At 41.6% G+C, this 20605-nt stretch overlaps 1 protein-coding gene across 1 annotated transcript in view; it reads left to right on the forward strand.

The window, feature by feature from the left end:
• The window catches only part of LRCH1 (leucine-rich repeats and calponin homology (CH) domain containing 1), a 185257-nt gene extending 164658 nt beyond the window's left edge, over positions 1 to 20599 (forward strand). The window contains exons 18-19 of the mRNA XM_012648354.1: positions 4336 to 4413; positions 20484 to 20599. Of these exons, the coding sequence (XP_012503808.1) occupies positions 4336 to 4413; positions 20484 to 20594 (189 nt within the window). The 3' untranslated portion in view covers positions 20595 to 20599. The remainder of the gene's footprint in view (positions 1 to 4335; positions 4414 to 20483) is intronic.
• Positions 20600 to 20605: the final 6 nt, after the last annotated feature.

Here is a 20605-nt window from a genome sequence, read left to right on the forward strand (position 1 = left end):
AGCTCTGTGGGATCCTGGGTGTGGTGAGTACTCTACAAGAGGTGGGGTAGCCACTCCCAAGTGCCCTGACTTAATTGTCCCCTGTGGAACCTCCACCAGTCCTGAGCAGAAAGAGCCATGGCTGCCTTAGCAGCAGTGGGCCAGGGAGGGGAGGAGGGAAGGTTCTGAATGGTGGAAAGCTGGTGCCCTAGTCCCCTCGTGTCTGTGGGGCCCTCTGGTATGTTCCTCACTCCTGTCAGCTGGATGTGGCCTGCCCTGAATGCCCAAGCACCAGGAGACCCACAGTTCCCCTGGACTCACCAGTCCTACTCTGCATCACTGCTGTGGTCCAGTGTTGCAGAGACCCAAGGGCTGAGATTTCTGGGTCGGGACAGCTGCAGAAGCACGGCCCGTTCATGAAGGGAGGGACATAAGCCGCACCCTCCACACAGAACTCAGGAGTGGTGAGCAGAGTACTATTGGGGGTGTATCTACCCCTGCAAGCCTGGCACTGGCCATCCCGCAGCTCACCATGCCAAAAGCTCGTGCCTGGGGGCAAAGACAGCTATGTCTGCAACATCGGGTAGTTGGAAGAGGGGAGGTCCTTGTCTCCACATCCTTTCCCGGGCTCCAGTGCTGCTTCTGCTCTAGGGTGGGGACACTCTCCCGCCCTACAGACTTGTCTCTGCGCTCACGTCTCTACTTGGAGGGGGTGCAGACAACTTCGGATCACGAGCCAGGTGCTCTCTGGTGCAGTTAAGTGCACACTCTGCCCTCCCCTGCTCTAAAAAGCACTTGCAGCAGGTTCCCCCGTGTTTGTCACAGTCCAGGCAGGTGCTGGGGAATGTCTGTGTGGAGGGGCGGGCTGGTCCCCAGGCTACTGCAGAAAGCTCAGGCGGGGGCAGGGCAGGCTGTTGGGGTTTGCTTGCTCCTGTGTCCTGCAGCAGAGCAGCAGCAGCAGCAGCAGCAGCAGCAATATTTGTCCTTGGAGCACATGACAGTGCCCAGCTTCCTAACTCCCCCCACCCCCCCGCTAGGCAGCAGGGATGAGGGTGCAGCTCTGGCCCAGGTAGCCGCAGCGCTCTGGGTCTGGGCTCTCAGAATGGCGCTGGCTGCAGCACTCAGGGCTCAGAAGCCTGCAGGACCTCACTGTGCCCCGCTCCAGAGCAGGGCCACCACACAGTCTCTGGGCAGCCCCCGTGTTAGTCCGGAGGCCCCGGAGGGTGGAGGGGCCCTCCTGTAGCCAGGATTGTGCAGTCCACGGCGGGAGTGTGGAGCCTTCCCCACGTGCAGGCACTTCTGATCCTGCCTCGCTTCTCTCTCCTTTGCTTTTGGTGCCTTCCTTCGCTTCTCTGTTGATCCCGCTCCTCTCTCGTAGAGGATCTATCCAAAGGTGAATGAATACCTACTCGCATTTTGCATTGGCTCCGTGGGAGAGGCAAGGGGCAGGTGCATCGAGTCAGCCATCTTGAACCTACTTCCTCTGCAGTTTTCCTTTCTAGAAACGCAGTTTGTTTCTAAATGTCCACTTACAAAAAATTCTTCAGTGAGCATCAGGAAGCCCTTTGGGCCCAGGCCCAGCCACCTGGTCACAGCCGTAGAACCTGCTTTCTGTCTCTCGACTGTGCCATTGCTCTCTGCTCTGGGCTGGGCACAGGCTGCTCTCTCTGCCTGGAAAGCTGCACCCGCCCCGCCTTCCCTGGCTCCCTCTTCTCCTCCACTTCAGCGTCTGCAGCAGGCAAGCCCCGCGTGACCCCTTAGGAATGGGTTCCCTCATTTGTTCTGTTTGTTTTCCATCATAGCAACCGCATGACATTAAGAACTCTCCTATATTATATTATTATTTCTTTTAACTTGCTAATATTTCCAGCTACACCGGAGCTAAGTGGCCATGAGGTTTGTATCTTTTGGTCCCACAGTTGTATCTTTAGCACCAAGTATAGCATCTGACACATAGTGTCAACGGAAAAAAGACCAAACTCTGTAAAATAATTTTAAAGAGATTTACTCTGAGCCAAATTTGAGGACCATGACCCGGAGCCACGCCCAAGAGGTCTTGAGCAGTGGACTCGCTGTGGCTGGGTTACAGTTTGGTTTTATACATTTCAGGGAGGCAGGGGTTACAGGTAAAGTCATAAATCAATACGTGGGAGGCATACATTGGTTTGGCCCGAAAAGGTGGGCCATCTCGAAGCGGGGGCTTACAAGTTATAGGTGGATTTAAAGATTCTTTGGCTTGTAATTGGTTAAAGACATGAAGCTTTGTCTAAAGGCTTGGAATGTTTCAACATGAGGCGCTGTTTATCAGAGACAAGCCATTGGACATAGATTTGTTGTATAAATTGAGGACCTGCAGGTTTGTCTTGCATACCCTTAGGCCTGTTAATGGGTTACAAAGGATGTCCCCAAGAAGGGAGGGGGACATGATGAGGCATGTCTGACCTCCTTCCTCCTGGCAGGCAATTTAGTTTTAGGATATTCTTTTGGTCATGAGGGGGTCCATTTAGTCAGCCGGTGGCGGGGGGGTGAGCCTTAAAATTTTATTTTAGTTCACCATAGTAAGCAAGAAATACGATTACACCCACACTGCCAGCTCTGGATGAGAGTACCCTTGTTATGGCCAGCATTAAGCATTCTAATTTTTCATCCATGAAACTGATATTGTCCATTTTTTATGCCAAGCTGAGGGAATACAGTGGTGAACAGAATCACTGTGATTGTCAATATGCTAAGAGGCTGTGCCTTAGAAAAATGGATTTCTTCAGTCTTTAACAATTTGATAAGCAAACCAATGGCATCTCAATTGGTGTAAGTGGTATAATTTTTGATTCTTTGACCAATGGTGAGGTTGAACCTCTAGCCATTGTGTTTGTCACAAGTACTTTTCTAGCTGAAGCTAGCGAGAATCTTAGAAGAGGCCCTCCCTCACTCCCGAAGATGGGGAATTATCTTTCTGTAGCTTGAAACACACTTTGCATTGACTTCTTCTGGGCTGACCTAAGAACTTTGAAAGATGCGGGGCATCTTTGGAGCTTCAGAACAGACCCTCCTAAATCTTAAGTAGATGAAGGAAGAGAAGTATCGGAGAGACAAATGCCCCTGATGCCCTGTCTGACAGGTCTACGACCTCTGCTTCTGTTACCCTCCTGTCACATTCCTCAGGTCTGTTCCTACTGTTTGCCTGAGGCTTCATGCAATGGTCTCGTCCTAAGACATGGGTGGGGGGATGGACAAAGCCTCCCAAGCAGCTGCTTGTCACATCTTTGTAGGTCTCATGTGAAGGGCAAGACTTCCTCTCTAGCCAAGATGCAAAGTACTTGTTTAGACTTCAAACTAAATTGTTTTATATGACAATAGGCTTTCTTTGCCTTTGGGGGGGGGTCCTTTTCTTCCTTTTTAAGTAAATGCTTTACAAATTTAGATTTTGAGAATCATTGGTCTGTGCCCCTATAAGGTGGAATAAGAGTCACTTCATTCTCACTATTAACAGGACAAGGTGAGTCTTTATAACACATGGCTCCTACACCTATACCGTTGGGGTCAGTTATGCTTCTAGCTTTAAGGAAACTAATGGTGGAATATTAAAATACAGCAGGAAAGTGTTTAAAACATACCATATAAAAATTATAGTATATGAATTAGATGTACCTGTTACCCATCCCACACCTCAGAGGTCATATACAGCCAAGGTTTTGTGAGACGCTTTTGGTGAAGTCCTGAACATCCACCATTTTCATCACTGTTCACTTTGATGTTACCTCTTCCTAACTGGCTTTGGTGGGAAGATTAATTGGCCTGGTAAATTGAAACACTATACATAGAAACATATTTGTTGATGGGGAAAGGTGATGTTTATGGTGTATTTTAAGTGAATTAAAACAGGTTACACAACAGTATGATCCCTTCAAAACTGTATACGTGTGTGTGTGTATATGTATATATGTAGTATGTGTATGTATTTTTATATATATGTATACACATTTTGTATATATGTATACACATGTATACATATGTGTGCAGAAAACTGCATAGTATTTATCAGTGTATAAACATCAGATACATGTATCTATATACATGCATATATGTGTATATATACCTATGTATGCTTACACACACACGCACACGCACACACACACACAATGTCTGAAAGAATACAACCCAAAATATTAACAGTCTTTATCACTAGATGGATGTTTCCCAGTAATTTTATGTTTTCTTCTATTTGCTTACGTACTGTTTTCTTTTTCTCCAATAAACATGTTTTACTTGTGCCATTTAGAAAAGTTAAAATTTGACCTGTTATTAAAATGGTGTCTGTTTTAATACTACGTTATTTCTGTATGTTTGCATTTATAGCCCAAACTTAGCATGGCCAAATGCAGAAGAAATGTGGAAAACTTTTTGGAAGCATGCCGAAAATTAGGAGTACCAGAGGTAACAACAAACTTAGTTCAAATATCCATGTTTTAGTAAAAATTGTATTTAATATATGTGTTCGAACCATTGAATAGATTAAGCTTTATATATTTTTTTACTCTCAACCTTTCTTAAAGAATGATATTGAATAAATATGTACAATTTTAATTTAAATTGATCTATTGTGATAAAATTAAAATGGCTTTATGCAGTATGTTCAATTCCAATGAAAAAGGGAAAATAATTTAAGTAAATGTGAGATTCCAAACTTGGGAAAAAAATTAATCAGCTTGATTCTGTGAGAGCAGAAATTGCTGAGGCTGCAGGTGAGCAGGTTCCATGGGATAGCATTTTGGAGTTGATGGTTTCCTTATCCCAGAATCTTAAGCGAAGACCTATAGTTGCCAACTAATCGTTGATTTTCATTCTCTGTAGTTGCATTTTGGGTATATGGGTCAAAAAAATCAACACTGAAAATATTATAGTTAGTATTATCATTAATCATTATCATTAGTAATAACAATGTTTATATGTTGCTTTATAGTTTGTTGACCATTTGCACTTACATTTTATTCCTTTAGTTTGCTGAAGGCCCAACTGGCAATTCCATGTAGCAGCCTGGCTGTACAGTTTGCCACGGTTTTCCTCTCTTAAGCTCAATCCTAGCCTCAGCCTCAGGCACATGGTTAATTTGGGGGCCCTTAAAAACTTTGCTATTAGAACATAAAATGATTTCTTAGAGAGATATGAGCCAATTCACTCAGAATTTGGGGGTAACCATATAATGGGGAAGTTTTATCATCATTGTGATAAAGAGAAATGGATGGAAATTGTATTTCTTATGATTTCTTCTATCTTCCCTAATGCCCCAAGGATGATATAAAAAATCTATTATGTGGTACTGTTTTGAGCATGTGAATGAATTGCATTTCAGTATAATTCTACGCAGTGATAGGAGTTAGTTATTGAAATCAACAAAGCCTTTTTTCCCCTCTCCCTTCTCTCCTTCCTTTCTTTCCTCCTTTTTTTTCCTTCCTTTCCTTCTCCTCCTCTTTTTTTAGCTTAGTGGGATTCAAAAATGGGGGTTAGCGGTAGGCTTCAAATCTTATTTGAGGAAAAGGATAGTATTATTAAAACATCTTTAAGTCAGAACTGTATCAATAAAAAGGAGCTTACAAATTCATTTTTTAAAAGAGTATAGTTTTTACACAATGCACTAAATGTCTTTGTGATCAGTTTTGCTTTCAGCATTGTTAATCTGTGTGTCTATATTACATATGTACATTTCAGTATTTCTCATACATTCTTGGCTTCGAATATCTGTGAAAATACAAACCTTTTATAATGATTTGATTCTGTCATGGGCTAGTAAGATTGCCCATGTGTGAAATCTTATACCAAAATCTTATACCAAGCTTCAGATGATGCGTTATTCGTGTCTGTGCTAGAAAGCACTGGTGAGTTATGACCTAACCCCCTGCAATTTTTTAAAACTCATCAATTTTGGGGGGGTTACAGTGATACAAAATGAAATGCAAATGCCCTTAACCTTTTATTGTGAGTAAAGATTGGTAATTACAATTTCCTTTTAAGGTGGGGAAAAGGAAATTAAATTACCATAAAAATGTAGAGCAAAATTTATCATAATTTCTGAATTATGCACCTAGCATAGTGCCCCTAGCACAAATGGGCAACTCGTAATTCCCAAGAAGGTTGAAATACAAGGAGCATGAATGACCTTTTTTGCCAATGACCCGGTTAACTATGCTTAGTAAGAAGTATATCACTCAGGATATTTTTGAAATTATCTTTAAGGCTCTAGGTGATTTTCAGGTTTGCTCGTGTGTGTGTGTGTGTGTGTGTGTGTGTACATACTTGTACGTGTACATACATATCCATCTGGACGGATAATCCACTGGCATTTTACTTGTGACTAGAGTTACTTTAGATTTATTGCTACTGGAAAAGTCTGTTAGCAGTTGAATTTCTTTAATGAGAACGTTAAAATAAATAAGAAATATTTTGTGTAAAACCATAAATTCCCAACTGGAAAGCAATTGGCAAATTGTCCTATATGGGCCAAACTGCATGTTTTCATCTCACAGAAAGCATGAAGAAACGTTTTCATCTAGGAGCATAGCACTCAGTTAGGGATCAGATGAACTCCTCCCCCTTAGATATTTATACTTCTTTCACTACTTAGGGGAGTTGATGTTTGAGTATAAGTGCGTCACAGTACAATTGATGATTTACACTGAAAATATATTAATAATTGAATCACAAGACTACTTGCAGAAATTCTCCATCTACAATTAGACATGTTTAAAGACTGGTACCTAAAAAAAACAGAGGACCTCTATCATTACTTTTTCTTATTGCATCAATAAGAATATATGGGTAATAAAATATTCATTGATTTTTCTAGTCATCAGCATAATTAATCCCCTCTAATTTGCAAGCTTTTTCCACTTCTGCATCCATAACTTATCTACACATACACACAAGCCATAGAGAGTTCTGCAATTTCTAAGCTAAATATCTCATTGACAGTGATAAATCATCCTGCAGATATGGAAGAGTCACAGCTGTGCCCTAAGCCTGTGTGTGTTGCCCCTTGTAATAGAGTCAGTTGGAAACGACAAGCCAAAGTCAGGGTCAGCAGTTTGTATAATTTTATCAGGTTCATATAGATGGAATACAGTAGCTGAGCAGATTTAATTAGATTATTACATGTGAAGTAATATGATGGGATGGAAACAATTTTAAAATTGTTTTGATCGTTACAGTTTACTGCATTTTTCTTCAGCAGTCCCATGAACACAACCCGAGATACTTGCCCCAGGGCTGGTCAAGGTTTATGAGACGTTTGTATGTGCTACAGCAGCCAGAGCCGCCGGGCCACTCTGTGGTTTCTCTAATATCCAGGAAATGTGTCAAGCAGGATGTGGCAGGATAGCACCTAAAGTCACTGAATAAATAGTGACTAAATAGAGATTAGTGAGTGAGACTGTCTCTCAGTGGTATTTTAAGCTTGCTTTTCACAGTAGGGTAGGAGAGAGGGGGTCTGGTGTGACTTATTTATAAATGTGGCTTCTCAGAGTTGGCTGCATGCAGAATTACAGGCGGCGTAAAGCACCATTCCACATCCCTTTGTGGTGGTAACGCCTGCGGGTCGCACTGTGCAGCTGTCTTTGGCCTCTGGTGTAAGCTTAAACTTGGCCTTGAAGACAGGCCTTGGTGGGCTTCCACATTCTTCAAGATACATTCTTCATATCACCTAAGAATCTGATTCCAATTAGGCTTTGGAATCATGAGGTTTTTATGAATATACTGAGGCTTCCTTTGCCTTTTCTGGGTCAGCTTGGGCCATGCCTGACCTCTAACTAACCTCTATGTAGCAGATTCACGGGTGGCTACTAGGGGTTTCCAAATGGATCCAAATTTAGGGCTATTAGTGTTGTCTCAGGTTGGGAGAGAGCTCCAATTTATGAAGCATTAAAAGTATGAGAAAGCAGATATTTATTTGGTTCTCCAGGGAAATTTTTCTACTCAATTTTAAATAGGAGCCTTGGTCTCAGACCTCTGTGAGGATTAAGGTCTTTAATTTAACAGATTTGCCCTCTTAAGATGAGGAGGGGACTTAGAATGGAAATGCACATTGTCGTCTAGCTGCCAGCCCTTCATCTTCCTTGGTATCTCTAGAGAGAAAATAGAGAATTAAAGGCAGCAACTCAATCGGCAGTGGCAGGGTTCTTGGCCGGTGATGAGCCCTGCTTGCCTGTCTGGGCAGCCTGGGGGTTTTTTCAAGACTGTAGGAGGTAGAAGGTTTTTACTCCATGTGCACAAGGACAGGTCACTTGGGGCCCCTCAGCTTCCACATCAGCCAAATGAACTTAAGAATAAAATCCTAAAGTATATTCAGATGTGAACAATGATTGTGTGGCTGTAACTGGAATTATGGCTGAGTTGTTTCCGTCTTTTCAGTACCTTTCATATTTGCATTTTTGTTGTCTTTTACAATGACATTTTATATTTGAAAGTAATAGTAATAACTTTCCTACTTTACACCTGTTGTGAGAGTTCAGGAAATTATACATGTGTAACTGATCAAAAATTTTTGTTATTGAAACACAGCCTATATATTAAGTCTACTATTTTTCTTGGCTTTAATCTTGAGAAAAGGAGAAATGAGTTCCTTATCCTTTTTGAGCCTTATGCGTCTTTTTCTTCCCCAAATCAATGATTTTAGTATTAATTTAAATCATAGCTAACATTTTTTGGGGGGGATGAGATTCTTATTACAAGATTTAATTTTCCACTCATATTGGTTAATTCTGAGGTTGAATAATCAGAGGTGCAGACTGACAGGTTATTATTTTATTAACATGAATTTTTTAACTCATAATTTATTTAAAAAGAACCAATCTCTAGCTTGTAAACTCAGTTGCATCTTTTATAGCTAGCATATGTTTGCTGTTCGTGTAAGCATCCTTTCCCAGGTGTATGCCTCCTGGTCACCTCTGGTCACTGGTCTGACAGCCTTTCCTATGCGCATATTCAAGAATAAAGCATTTTAGAAGCAGCATCTTAAAAAACTTTTAAATTACATTTCCAAATAAATTAGCATACCAATATTAGGTTATCCTCTAAGTCCATAAAATTGGTAAATAGTTGTCATATATTTGGAGAAAACTGGAAATCCTCCCCCGCCTCTTCTCTCCTCTCTCTGCCAAATTATATTATACCTTGTCACAAAATTAGATTTTAAATTCTCAGAAAGACCATCAATATTCTCATACTATGATAATTTAGATTAAAAAAATACTTTGTAAGCAGATTGACTTTTAAAATTAAAATTATATTTAAATAAAGTCAATATGTTCCAAATTTCTAGATGAAACAACTGTTTAGATGTGGTTAGCTCTTCGAATTTAGACTGTAGTACACCCAAAACTCCTATAAAAACTAGACCTGTTGCCAAATCTGTCTACATTTCTGTTTGTGTCCATAGTGTTTGAGAAACCTGAGCCAGTCTTTAATGGCAATCTCAGTCACACACTTTTGTGTGCACTGTAAGAGAATCATTTAACCTTTCAAAATTGTGATACTTGTTCACTATAATGGGAATTAGCACCACACTTGCCTCTGGGGAGTCTGAATTAACTGTGTTTTTCAAATGCCTTGGAGTAATCACAAATGCTCTGTAAATACATGGTGACGTTTTGCCTCTTAATTTTCCTTCCTTTTTAGTATTTTCCAATTTTAACTTCTAGAAAGAAATAAAGTATAACCTCTAAGTCCCTCTCAGTAAGGCCAAATTTTGGGAAGCACAAAGGTCAGAACATCCCAGGTCAGAAGTTAGGAATTGCAGCCCTGGTTTGCATCATGGCCTCATTGCAAGGACTGGATGTGACTATTGGCCATGTGACGTGGAGTTGAATCAGAGAGCAGTTCTCAGATGGCCACAGCAGCCCACATTCCACATCACACACATTAATTATGGTGATTCAGATTTTTGTCTACCAGACAGTCTTGCACCCATTCCTTTTTCTTTAGAGATCATGATTTAAGTTAAGCCAACCGCCATAGGCTATAACTCTAGGTCTTACCCACTTTAATCAAGCCCAGAACCTGTGGCATCATGAAATTGTTCCCTGGATGGGAACACAGAACGGTGTGTGTTGCTTACCTCCGTGCAAAGAGTCCTGCTGAAAACTGCAAAGTTGCTCTCACTCTGGCTCTCTGATGGTGTTGCCAGGGAGTAGACCAGACATATTCCAAAGGGTTCTGGAAAATGTATTGAAATACTTGCTGAAGATAGAATGGTTTGCTTTTAACAAGAAAATACCACCTTTGTGAAAATCACATTTCTGTTTGCATATAACCCTTCTGTTTTATGTCTGCTTTGCTTGGATTTCACTGATCAAGCAAAATATTGCAATAAAAAATAATTATTGCGATAGAAAACTTTTCTTAGATGTTTCCTCACCTGTTAATCTGTAACCAGCATCTGTCTCCCACTGAAATCCAGTCTATGTGTAGCTGTTTTAATTCTTGGGAGAACTCTAACAGTGGTAGCTTGATTTCTCCAAATCCACTGAGAATAGATGCAAGATCTGAATAGACATAACGTGATTTATTAATCTTATGTTGAGAGTATTTCTACCTTCATAAATAAAATTAGAATGTTTTTAATCTTATTCAACCATCTGATATTGCAGTATCCCTACTTACCTGAGGGCATCAAGCTAACCTCAGAGGATACAAGTGAGACAAAATCTCTAACTTAGAATCGTCTTTCACTTGTTCTGTGATTTGTATCTGCTTAGCAGTGAGACTAAAATAAAGAGCACTGTTGTAGCAAAGTATATAAAAGATATATGTTACATATATGTTAGATGCCTTGCCTAATTTGGAAATAAAGCTGCATTTATGAAACAAATATTTTCAATCCTTATTTAATTTGGAAACAAAACCACAGCTTTTCTTTCTTACCAACATAACAATCATAATCACTGTCAATTTTAAGCTGTAGTCATTTGTGTTTCAGGAATTCAGTGTATCAGAAAATTACTTCCTGACAGCAGTAGGCTGCCGAGGTCAACTCAGCAGACTGAGCATCTTAGTTTTGCACTTAGTTGATAAAGTAGATGTTCTGCCTCCTTATATGGTAATTGTCAAGTAAATAAAATGTGGAGATCCGTTCCCATAACATACCTGTATAGCGGTGAAGGAATTTACATAACAACCCTATGTGGGGATGAACTTTTGTTCTAACTCCACATCAGAGAAGCCTCCTCTAGACTTTTGGTAATTTGTAGTTGCAAAACTCTGAAATTTAACGTACTTTGTGACACATGCAGAGACATAATTAGGATTAGCATTCCCCAGAGTTTATCAACAATCCTAAAACAAAAATAAATTAGGTGTGCGTGTTAACTTTCAGAGACAAATACTTTATATGCAGTGTACACAGACCAGGGTATAAGATTGGTGAAGAGAATGGAGACCAGGAGTGGATTAAATTTTAAAGTTTATATTTTTTCCTTTAGTAAGGTTAAGTCCTAAACGTCCCAAGTGAAAACCTCTTACTTTTACGCCATTGGTGAGCACATGATACCACTTGAATATTAAAACCGTTTGAATGCCAGAACGATGTATAAATTGCAGAACGTGCTGTTCCTCAACAGTGACATTGTGGGTGAAGGATTTCTTTGTCCTATTTGCATAAAACACGTTGGGTATTCTTTTCTTTTGTAATGTTAAAATTTATCTTTGATGTTGGAAAGGGTTTTACCTGCTTGAAATAAGGGGTTACTCCTGCCATTTGCTAGTAACCAAAAATGTGTGCTTCTTTCCAGCTGTTCTTCTGTGTATTTTTAATTGTATGCACTGTCTCTTTCTGTTCTAATGGCTGCCCTCGGAATAGGCTGACCTCTGCTCTCCGTATGACATCCTGCAGTTGGATTTTCGTCACATTCGAAAGACTGTTGACACTCTGCTGGCACTCGGGGAGAAAGCCCCACAACCAACTTCTGCCCTCCGCACCAGGGACCTTATAGGCTTCTGTCTTGTCCATATTCTCTTTGTAGTGCTGGTCTATATCACTTACCACTGGAATGCTCTGTCCGCATAACGTCTGCATGCATGCGCATCCAAACGCTCTGCTCTGTCACCCTGATCCGTTGCAGGGCCCTTCCTCCATTCGAGCCTTTGCCTTGCCAACTTCCATTTCTGTCATCTCTTCAGTAATCTCTCGAGTTTTGAAGCTGAACGTTCACAAATCAGATTTTCCAGAAGCACAAACTTTGTAGAATGCTGTTCCCCTTAAATAATTTCTCTCATTGAAAAACAGCAGTGACAGTGAAGTGTATCCACACCCCATGCTTCCCCGTCCACATAGTGCCAGCAGCAGTGCTACTACTCCGTTCCTCTGCTCCCTCCCCGGGAGCTTCCGCTGCCCTGGGCAGAGAAGGGCAGGGCTCTAGGACTGGAGCAGACAGGATTTAGCATATGGAAGTCTTTCCTTTGGGTCAGTATTTAACTGGGATCCTAATTGAGGACTGGGCAATTGAGCTGTAGAGGGGCCGCCTTGCAGAGGAGACAAAAAACCCAACATTTTGGCCCAATATGTTCTATTAAAGTCTTTAATAATACCACTGTTGACGAGTTGAAAAATACCATCTGGAGAATGACCGATTTGCTAGCCATTCAGTTGGATTCCTCCTGGTTTCCTGCATGGGAGCCATGAGGGCATCATAGAGGGGCGCGCGCACTGCCTGTTAGAGCGCCACCCGGAGCGTTCTCTTACGCACCAGTTTCTTGTTAGGTATACGCTGAGGCTCTCAGGAAAGCGTTTTCCAGAAGGGATTTCTATTTTTGAATAATGTAATGGATCCTTTTGCTTTTCTGCTACATCACATAATAACTGCAAGTCCAGAACATGATGTCTTTGACTGTATTCATTTTCAAATAAAGCCATGGGTTATGGAACATTTTGGGTCCTGGGCCCTGGGTTACCCTGGCAGGTGTCAATAAGAAGATTGCTCTTATTTTAGAAGAATGTAGTTTATTACTTGAAATGTCCATTTAATCTTTCATTTCCAATGGCATTAACTAGCAAACTGCTTTATTTTTAAGTCAGCTTAAAGGATTATATATCAACTATATCTGCTTTTGGAGCAATGGGATCAGTTTGTAATTAGCAGGGAAGAAAACGTTAGAATCTTATCTAGGCCAGGATATTCCTGGATTTGGGAATGTCTTTTTATATATGAGAAGGCCAAGCTCCAAGATCAAACCAGCCTCCACTGTGCTTCATTTCACAGCCGAATTGCCAAATACTGTTTCCTAGGTTGGGGAGACGGTCGCGTTAACTTCCTCAAGATGAATTTCTAATTTATTGAGATGCACACAGCCCTCATACATGGCTACTCAGAAGATAATCTTATTTTTCTGAACATTTTCATGAATCTAGGGTACTTAAGAATGTGGAAAGCTCACCTAGTTAGAAGAATGTATTTATAAAGATTCCTTGCTGCTAAATCAGATCAGACTTTCTAAGAGGAAACATTCTTTACATGATAATATCTCGAGTTATCTGCGCTTTTTCCTCCTTTGTGTTGCTTGGTGAAATACAGGGTATGTGGAAGTTATCTAGTTAACCTCAGCTGTGTATAAATAACCCACAGATGTACTGAATTGCCTTTGGTGCTATCTTGTACTCTTCAATCTGTAACACAATAAAATCCCTTTGTACAGTGTCTAACGAGCACCCTGAGCCATAAGTTGCTTAATAAACCATTTTGGGTGATTATTCCAAGTTTTTATCGGCCCATACATTTATTCGTGCGCATCCAGAGTAGCGCTCAGCATGTCCACCTAACTCTGCAGCGCTTTGAGGTTTCCCTTTAATGGTCACTGGTTGGTTGTTTTTCCCCCTCTGTGTGGGCGAAAAAGGGCAAAAGAGAAAACTTACTGGATTGCCACCTTAAAGAAATTGTACCAATAAAAACTGAGTGGAACAATCGTGTAAGATTAGATTTACTTTTCAGTATTGACTTGACATAGTTCAACTAAAACACATTAAAAGACATATTAAAATACATTTGTATTTTAATTCTGGACCCCAAAGTATTCTTTGGACACGCTTTCACTTTTCATGTCATTAATTTATCTGTAGCCTTATATGCTGCACTTCTTGGGATTTATTGGATGATATTTTTTCATTAAATAGCATGGTAACTAGCAGAACACAATTAATTGAGCCCTTCAGGCAAAACTTTGAATGAACTGTCCTGCCCATTGCCAAGCTGTTAATTTCTGATCAAAATATGTAAATATTGTAGCCTCATCAAAATATGTAAAATATGTAGCCTCTCTGTGGTTCTCCTCCAGGGTAAGCACCAGCCCCTACACGATTTTTTTGTGTGCTTATTAAATATCCTTGTCACAAGAAAAGACATTTTTTTCAGTACTTTTTTCCAATGTCTGATAAAAAGTATTTATTTACATTTTCTTTTTGAAATAGCCATTTGTTTCTTTGTCTCCAGCTCCTTTAACTGGTGGCAACTCTCCCCTCAGTGTCAAGATTTTTCAAATTTATGACAACTAATTTCTAATTGTGCTTTCTATTTGTGGATTACTGGTTTGTTGTCCCTTGGGAGAGACACTTATGAAATGGGGCTGGTGGAAAAGGGCCCCACAGAACCCAAAAGTAAGATGATTTAGTAGAAATTTCATCAGTGAGAGTAGATAAATAAAGGTATTTCGTAGCCCAGTGCTACTTGTTTGTAAGAAATTAAAATGAGTGTGTGGTGGATTGGATTATCTCTCTAAAATTCACATAGAAGGCTGATCGAGTCATAAGGGCAAAGGATGTTTTACCTGTGAAGAAAAACTAGGGATGATGTTTTAAGATTTAAGGAGCCTGAAAGTAGTTTTGGACTAGGTGAAAACTATTTTAATATGATTTTATTTCGGGGGATTTGGTTTTTAAAATTAGGCTTCAGATTTCAAAATTAGTTCTTAATAAGCAATCAAGGCTGGGCTAAGTGGCTCACGCCTATAATCCCAGAACTTTGTGAGGCTGAGGCGGGATTGCTTGAGGCCAGGAGTTCGAGACCAGCCTGAGCAACATAGCAAGACCTCCTCTGTACAAAAAATAAAAAAATTAGCTAGGCGTGATGTGGGATGATGGCTTGAACCCAGGAGTTTGGGGTTGCAGTGAGCTATATTGACACCACTGTACTCCAGCCTGGGCAACAGAGCAAGACTCTGTCTCAAAAAAGAAAATTAAAAAAAAAAGATCAATTCGGTTTATAGACTGTGCATTTTTTCCCTTCTTTAAGACTGTCAGAGTCTAGTTCCTTGGCTTTTCTCTCCAGCTGTTTTCATTCTATGTTCATTCATTCATTCCTCAAATATTGAATGAACACTCTCTGCAAGGCCCAATGGCAGGTCTTGGGGATAAAAAAGTGACCATGACACAGGGCCCTGTCCCCAAAAAGCTTACAGTCTATACCAGGAGTCAGCAAGCTTTTCGTAAAGGACCAGATAGTAAATATTTTAGACTTTTTGGGCCATACGGTCTGTTGGGACTTCTCAACTCTGCCTTTGCAGCATGAACGCAGTCATAGATGATACATAAATGAATGGGCATGGCCATGTGCCAGTAAAACTTTATTTACAAAAACATGCTGCTGGCTGAGTGAGCCTGCAGGCCAGTTTGCATGCCCCTGATCTGACAAATGAAAAGGAATTCAGGTGATAAGGACCTGTCTCAGATCAGGTATAGGATTCTCTAAAACACATGGAAAGGGGACCTGACCCCGATGGGGCGCAGGGGACTGTGAAGGCTCCCTAGGACAGTGACGTTTACACTGAGTCTTAGTAGAAGAGGTGTAGGAATACCCAGGTGGAGGAGGAGGGGAGGGAGGAAGGATAGTGAAGGGGTAGGTGTGTGTGGAGAATGAAATGTTCTAGGGAACAGGAGGACTAGAAGGTAGTACGGCTGCAAAGTGAAGAACTCAGGGAGAGGTGACAAGAAATCCCCTCAGTCTGTAAGAGGTTGACAAGGTTTCCATTCTACATTGGAAGAGAATGACCCTCAGTGGCAGAGCTGAAAGCTGAAATTCTCTTACATTAAGATATTGCACAGACAGTTTTATTTTAAGGCTCAATTTAATGCCAGGACTTTGCATTTAAGAAGCAGACTGAACAAAATGAAATATGCTGGTGTGAGTGACTTCACTTTAGTCTACTTGTTGGCCTGGAAGTAGGCGTGTGTCTCTTTGGGAGCATAAGAAACTATAGAAAGAGGAAAGCCAGGCAGCGACAGCTCTGCCTATTCCCCAAGTACACTTTCTGCTGGGACAAGATGTCTGTCCCTCCCTATGAAGAGAAGGCAAACGAGCAGAGTGGCAGACACAACCCTGCCCCTGAGTTGAGGATTCGCTGGTCCCACCCGATGTTGAAATTGATGGGACTTGCCATCAAAGAACTCCGGGGACCAAGGGACCTCTTCCTGTATCATGAACACAGACTGAACATACTCATCTGTTGATTAAGGAATTTATGGGAAGTGACATGATGTCATAGAAAGAGCCCCGGCTCTAAGATCAGGCACGTATGGCTCAAATCCAGGTTCCAGAACTTACCAGCTGTGTAATGTTAGAAAAGTTACTTGAACTCTCTCTGTCTCAGTTTTCTCATCTGTAAAGTGGAGATACTAATGTCTGCCTTGCAGGATTGTCACAAAGAAATAACCAGTGCAAATCCGTAGCATTGGTGCCAGGCGTATAGGAAGTACCCAAAAAGTTTTTCAAAGTTAGCATTTAGTCTTTATTGCTTGCTATCTTTTCTAACACCATTAAGTGTGGCTCAGAAGGGTGAAGGGTGAATGAGGGGAACCTAATAAATTCCACCATTGGAGAAGTAACACGAAGCCTGAGTTCTTCATAGGGTTCAGAAGCATTATTTTTATGCAAGATATTACTTCATGACTCCACTTTCTGCTTTAAAAAGAAACACAATGAAGGCAGTCCATGGGTATACTAAGAGTCTGCTGTCACATCTCAATGAAAACCTCTAGGATCCTATAACAATGCAACTTAAGTCCATTTCAAGTCTTACAAATGCACAGCTGTCTCTCCTGTAAGTCCGTTATGTACAAGGGGTCTTCTGGAAAGGCCACCTCACCTGCCTGCTCCATGGACAGCTCTTCTCTTCCTCCCCATTTCTGGCATGCTCCCCTTGGTCACCCTTCCAGCCAGCACCTCCAGTGTGATTCCCCTCAAAGTCTCCCTGCACCCCCTCTTGCTGTGATAAAACAACCAGAACTGCCGTGCTTGTATAAGGCTTCTCTTTTCCTATGCTCGTCTTCTTAGGGACGTCCAACCCCAACAAAGGGCACCTCTGGGCTTCTTCAGGGGTCTGGATGAAAAGAAAGGCAGGAAGGATGCAAGGTGTACCTTTTTTATGTCTTCTGTTTACTCCTAATCACTAGCTGCAAAGGTGGGAGGAAGATTCTCACACCCTGTACCTGGCTTACGAGTGCCAAGGCCGGGAAGGTGAAAAATGCTGGTTGGAAAAAGAAAGGCCTGGGAAAGAGAGTAACCTTAACCCAAGCCAATCTGTGAAGCCACTAACTGTCCTGTTGGTGGCAGGCAGAGGCCTCAATACCTTCCCATTCTTGACACTCAGGAGACCCCGGCCCTTCCCTCCTGTGCCCTCCAGCCTAGAACCCCGGAGACCACGGGAGCCACCGCTCATTCCTGCACGGGGCAGTCCTCCCTGTCGCGGAAGGGCCGCTCTCCCATCATCCTGTCAAAGTCGGGACAGGACACCTTGCCCCGTAAAAGCCATGTTGTACATAGAGGTTAGGCTCAGTGGAAATGTTAGTACTAGAATTTAGGCACATTCAGGACCAAACATAAGTAAGCACTGGGGTTGAGAAGCGCTGAGTCCGTCGGGCTCCACTGCCTTGGGCAAACCCGTCATTTGAAAATTTCTATCTACATTTCTTGCCCATTGTTTTAGTGCTCTCGGTGTTTTTCTTACTGATTTGGTTGAGTTTATGTGTCATATAAAACCCTTTGTGGTTTGATGCATATACTTTTTTGCAGTTTGTTGTTTATCATTCATTTGCGGGTTTTCTTTTGACACATGGAAGCGTTAAGTATTTAAGCAATCAGTTATTTTGATCTTTTCCTTTGTGATTTTTTTAATAACTGCCTTTTTTTTAGCTTAGAAAATCCTTTCTCATCCGTTTATCAGAGAAAATATTAAATATTCACCTTTATGTTCCTGGGAGGCGTGTTTTGGATTTTTTTCCTTCACATTTAACTCTTTACTGTATTTGGGATTGACTTTAGCATATGGTATTAAGAGAAGACCTATTTTCTCCAAGTAATGCCGGCAGCAGGAGCTGAGCTGTACTTAGCAGCCATTTATAATGTCCTGCCAAGCCAGATGTTGACTTGGGTGCTGCGGGAGCCCTAAGAATGAAGAAGACACCTCCCTGCCCCTGTGGGACCCTCCTTAGCAATGCAATGCCAGATTCAGGTGACTTCACAAGCAGATGGTGCCAGGCAAGGCCAGACGCTGATGTCTGGCTGCAGATGTCCTTCACTGTCCCACAAAAGGAGACACCATCCCTAGCAGCCCGGCTGCAGCCCAGACAGAACCTCCCATTCTTTCTCACGGTGACATAAACTGGCATGCTCACCTAATACGCCATTGACAAAATAGTGCTATTTTGATACATAGCAGTGACATGAAATCATGGTTAGAAATGGTGCTTTATACAAGCAGCTGTCTTATGTCGACCGGGCCATTTCCTCAGGCCTGGGTCAAAGTCTGAGATTCTCTGAATTTACCACGAGTTAGGGAAGGGGGACAGGAGGGAGACAGTAGAATGGCGAGAGAGTGTAGGACCCACTGGTATTCGAGACAGTGGAGCAAGTTACTGGAGATGTTGTGGCATGTCCTTCGAAGATCTTTCTAAGCGCAGAGTGCCTGTATCGGTGGCAACTTACGGAGAGTCCTACGCCGGGGCGGCAGAGGGGTCTGGGTCCTCAAGCAGGAGTCGAGTCGCGGGGAAGGCAGCCCTCCTGCACAGAGCACTCTGATTCTCCTGCTAAATGCCGACTGCCACCGGGGCTTCACACAGATCCCATTTAAACTCTCCTTAGTAACAGCACTCTTCCGCCTTAAAAAAGAAAAAAATCCTGTCCTTTGCAACAACATGGATGAACCTAGAAGACATTATGTTAAGTGAAATAAGCCAGGCACTCAGAGACAAATACTGATAAATCTCACGAATACGTGACAAATCTAATATTCGGAATCTAACTTGAATTCTCTGCCTTCTGGGCCAACAACAGAAAAAGTCGAATTCACAAAAACAAGGAGTAGAATGGTGGATACTGAGGCTGGGCGGGGAGGTCAGGGGGAATGGGGAGACGTTGGTCAGAGGATATAGAATCTCACTCAGGAGGAAATAGTGCAGGAGATCTATTGTACAACATGGTGACTGTGGTTAATAATAATGTGTTGTATACGTGAAAATGGCTAAGAGTAGATTTTAAGTGTTCTCACCACAAAAAAATCAGTATTCAAGATAATAGATATGTTACTTAGCTTGATTTAGCCATTCCACAATGTATACTTTTATCAAAATACCGTGTTGTACAACCATCAGTAAATACAGTTTTTACTTGTCAATTAAAGAAAGAAAAGAAACAACACTGGGCTGTGGAGAACATGCTATCGTTAGGTGGAGAAGAGAAGGTATTTGCTCGGAGTCTTTTCCCAGCCAGGGAGACACACCCCGGAAGGAGATTGCTTTGTATGGTATCAGACCAGGGCCAAATAACAAAGGTGTGAAATTATTTCATGTTCTTTTGTAAACTGTCGTGTGGAGCGTGAAACGTTCTACATGCAAGAAGGGACTCACATTTATTATTTTCCTTGAGCAGTATTTCCCAAGAACAAAAATGCAACATGAGCCAGGAGCAGGTCATTTGTGTCTTTGACAGTTTTATGAAGATCTTAAAAGAGAGGCTATTGAGGGCTCTCGTTAAAATTAAAGAAAGGACGGTCCGTCAACATGCCTGTATCCCAGAGATCACAGGAAATAAAATGAATTAAATCAAGGTCTCTGGTCAGTAGAACGGTGTGTGGTCAGTATAAATGAATATTTGAGTTCCTTTAAAATGTGTTGGAGGGTATTTGCAATTTTGCTTTATCAGAATAGAACCTATTATATTTTTGATGTGTTTTTCAGCCAACTCTATGGAGCTCAGTTATTTAGTGTAAAAGTTTAATATTTAGATCTAGTGCAGATTTCAAGATAATTAGGAGGCTTTCTGAAACAATTCTCACATGTGAAAAATCGTTACTTTCTCTGCAAACACAGCACAGGTCTTTGCAATGGGTCGAAAGTTAGGGAAGGGGCATAGACCAAGGCGATCAAACAGGCATGTTATAGAGAGTGCTCAGCTTAAACTCCATCAACGGTATAGCAGGACTTCACGACGAGGAGTCTGATCATCTAAAAATTGATGTTTTGTTCTTCTTCCTTTTAGGAAAAACTGTGTCTACCCCATCACATCCTTGAAGAGAAAGGCTTGGTCAAAGTGGGCATTACGGTTCAAGCGTTGCTAGATGTCACCGTAACGAAGACTCTATTCACATGAAACCACCCCCC

This window comes from Propithecus coquereli, unplaced genomic scaffold (genome assembly GCF_000956105.1).
Source record: "Propithecus coquereli isolate 6110/MARCELLA unplaced genomic scaffold, Pcoq_1.0 Scaffold11, whole genome shotgun sequence".
NCBI lineage: Eukaryota > Metazoa > Chordata > Mammalia > Primates > Indriidae > Propithecus > Propithecus coquereli.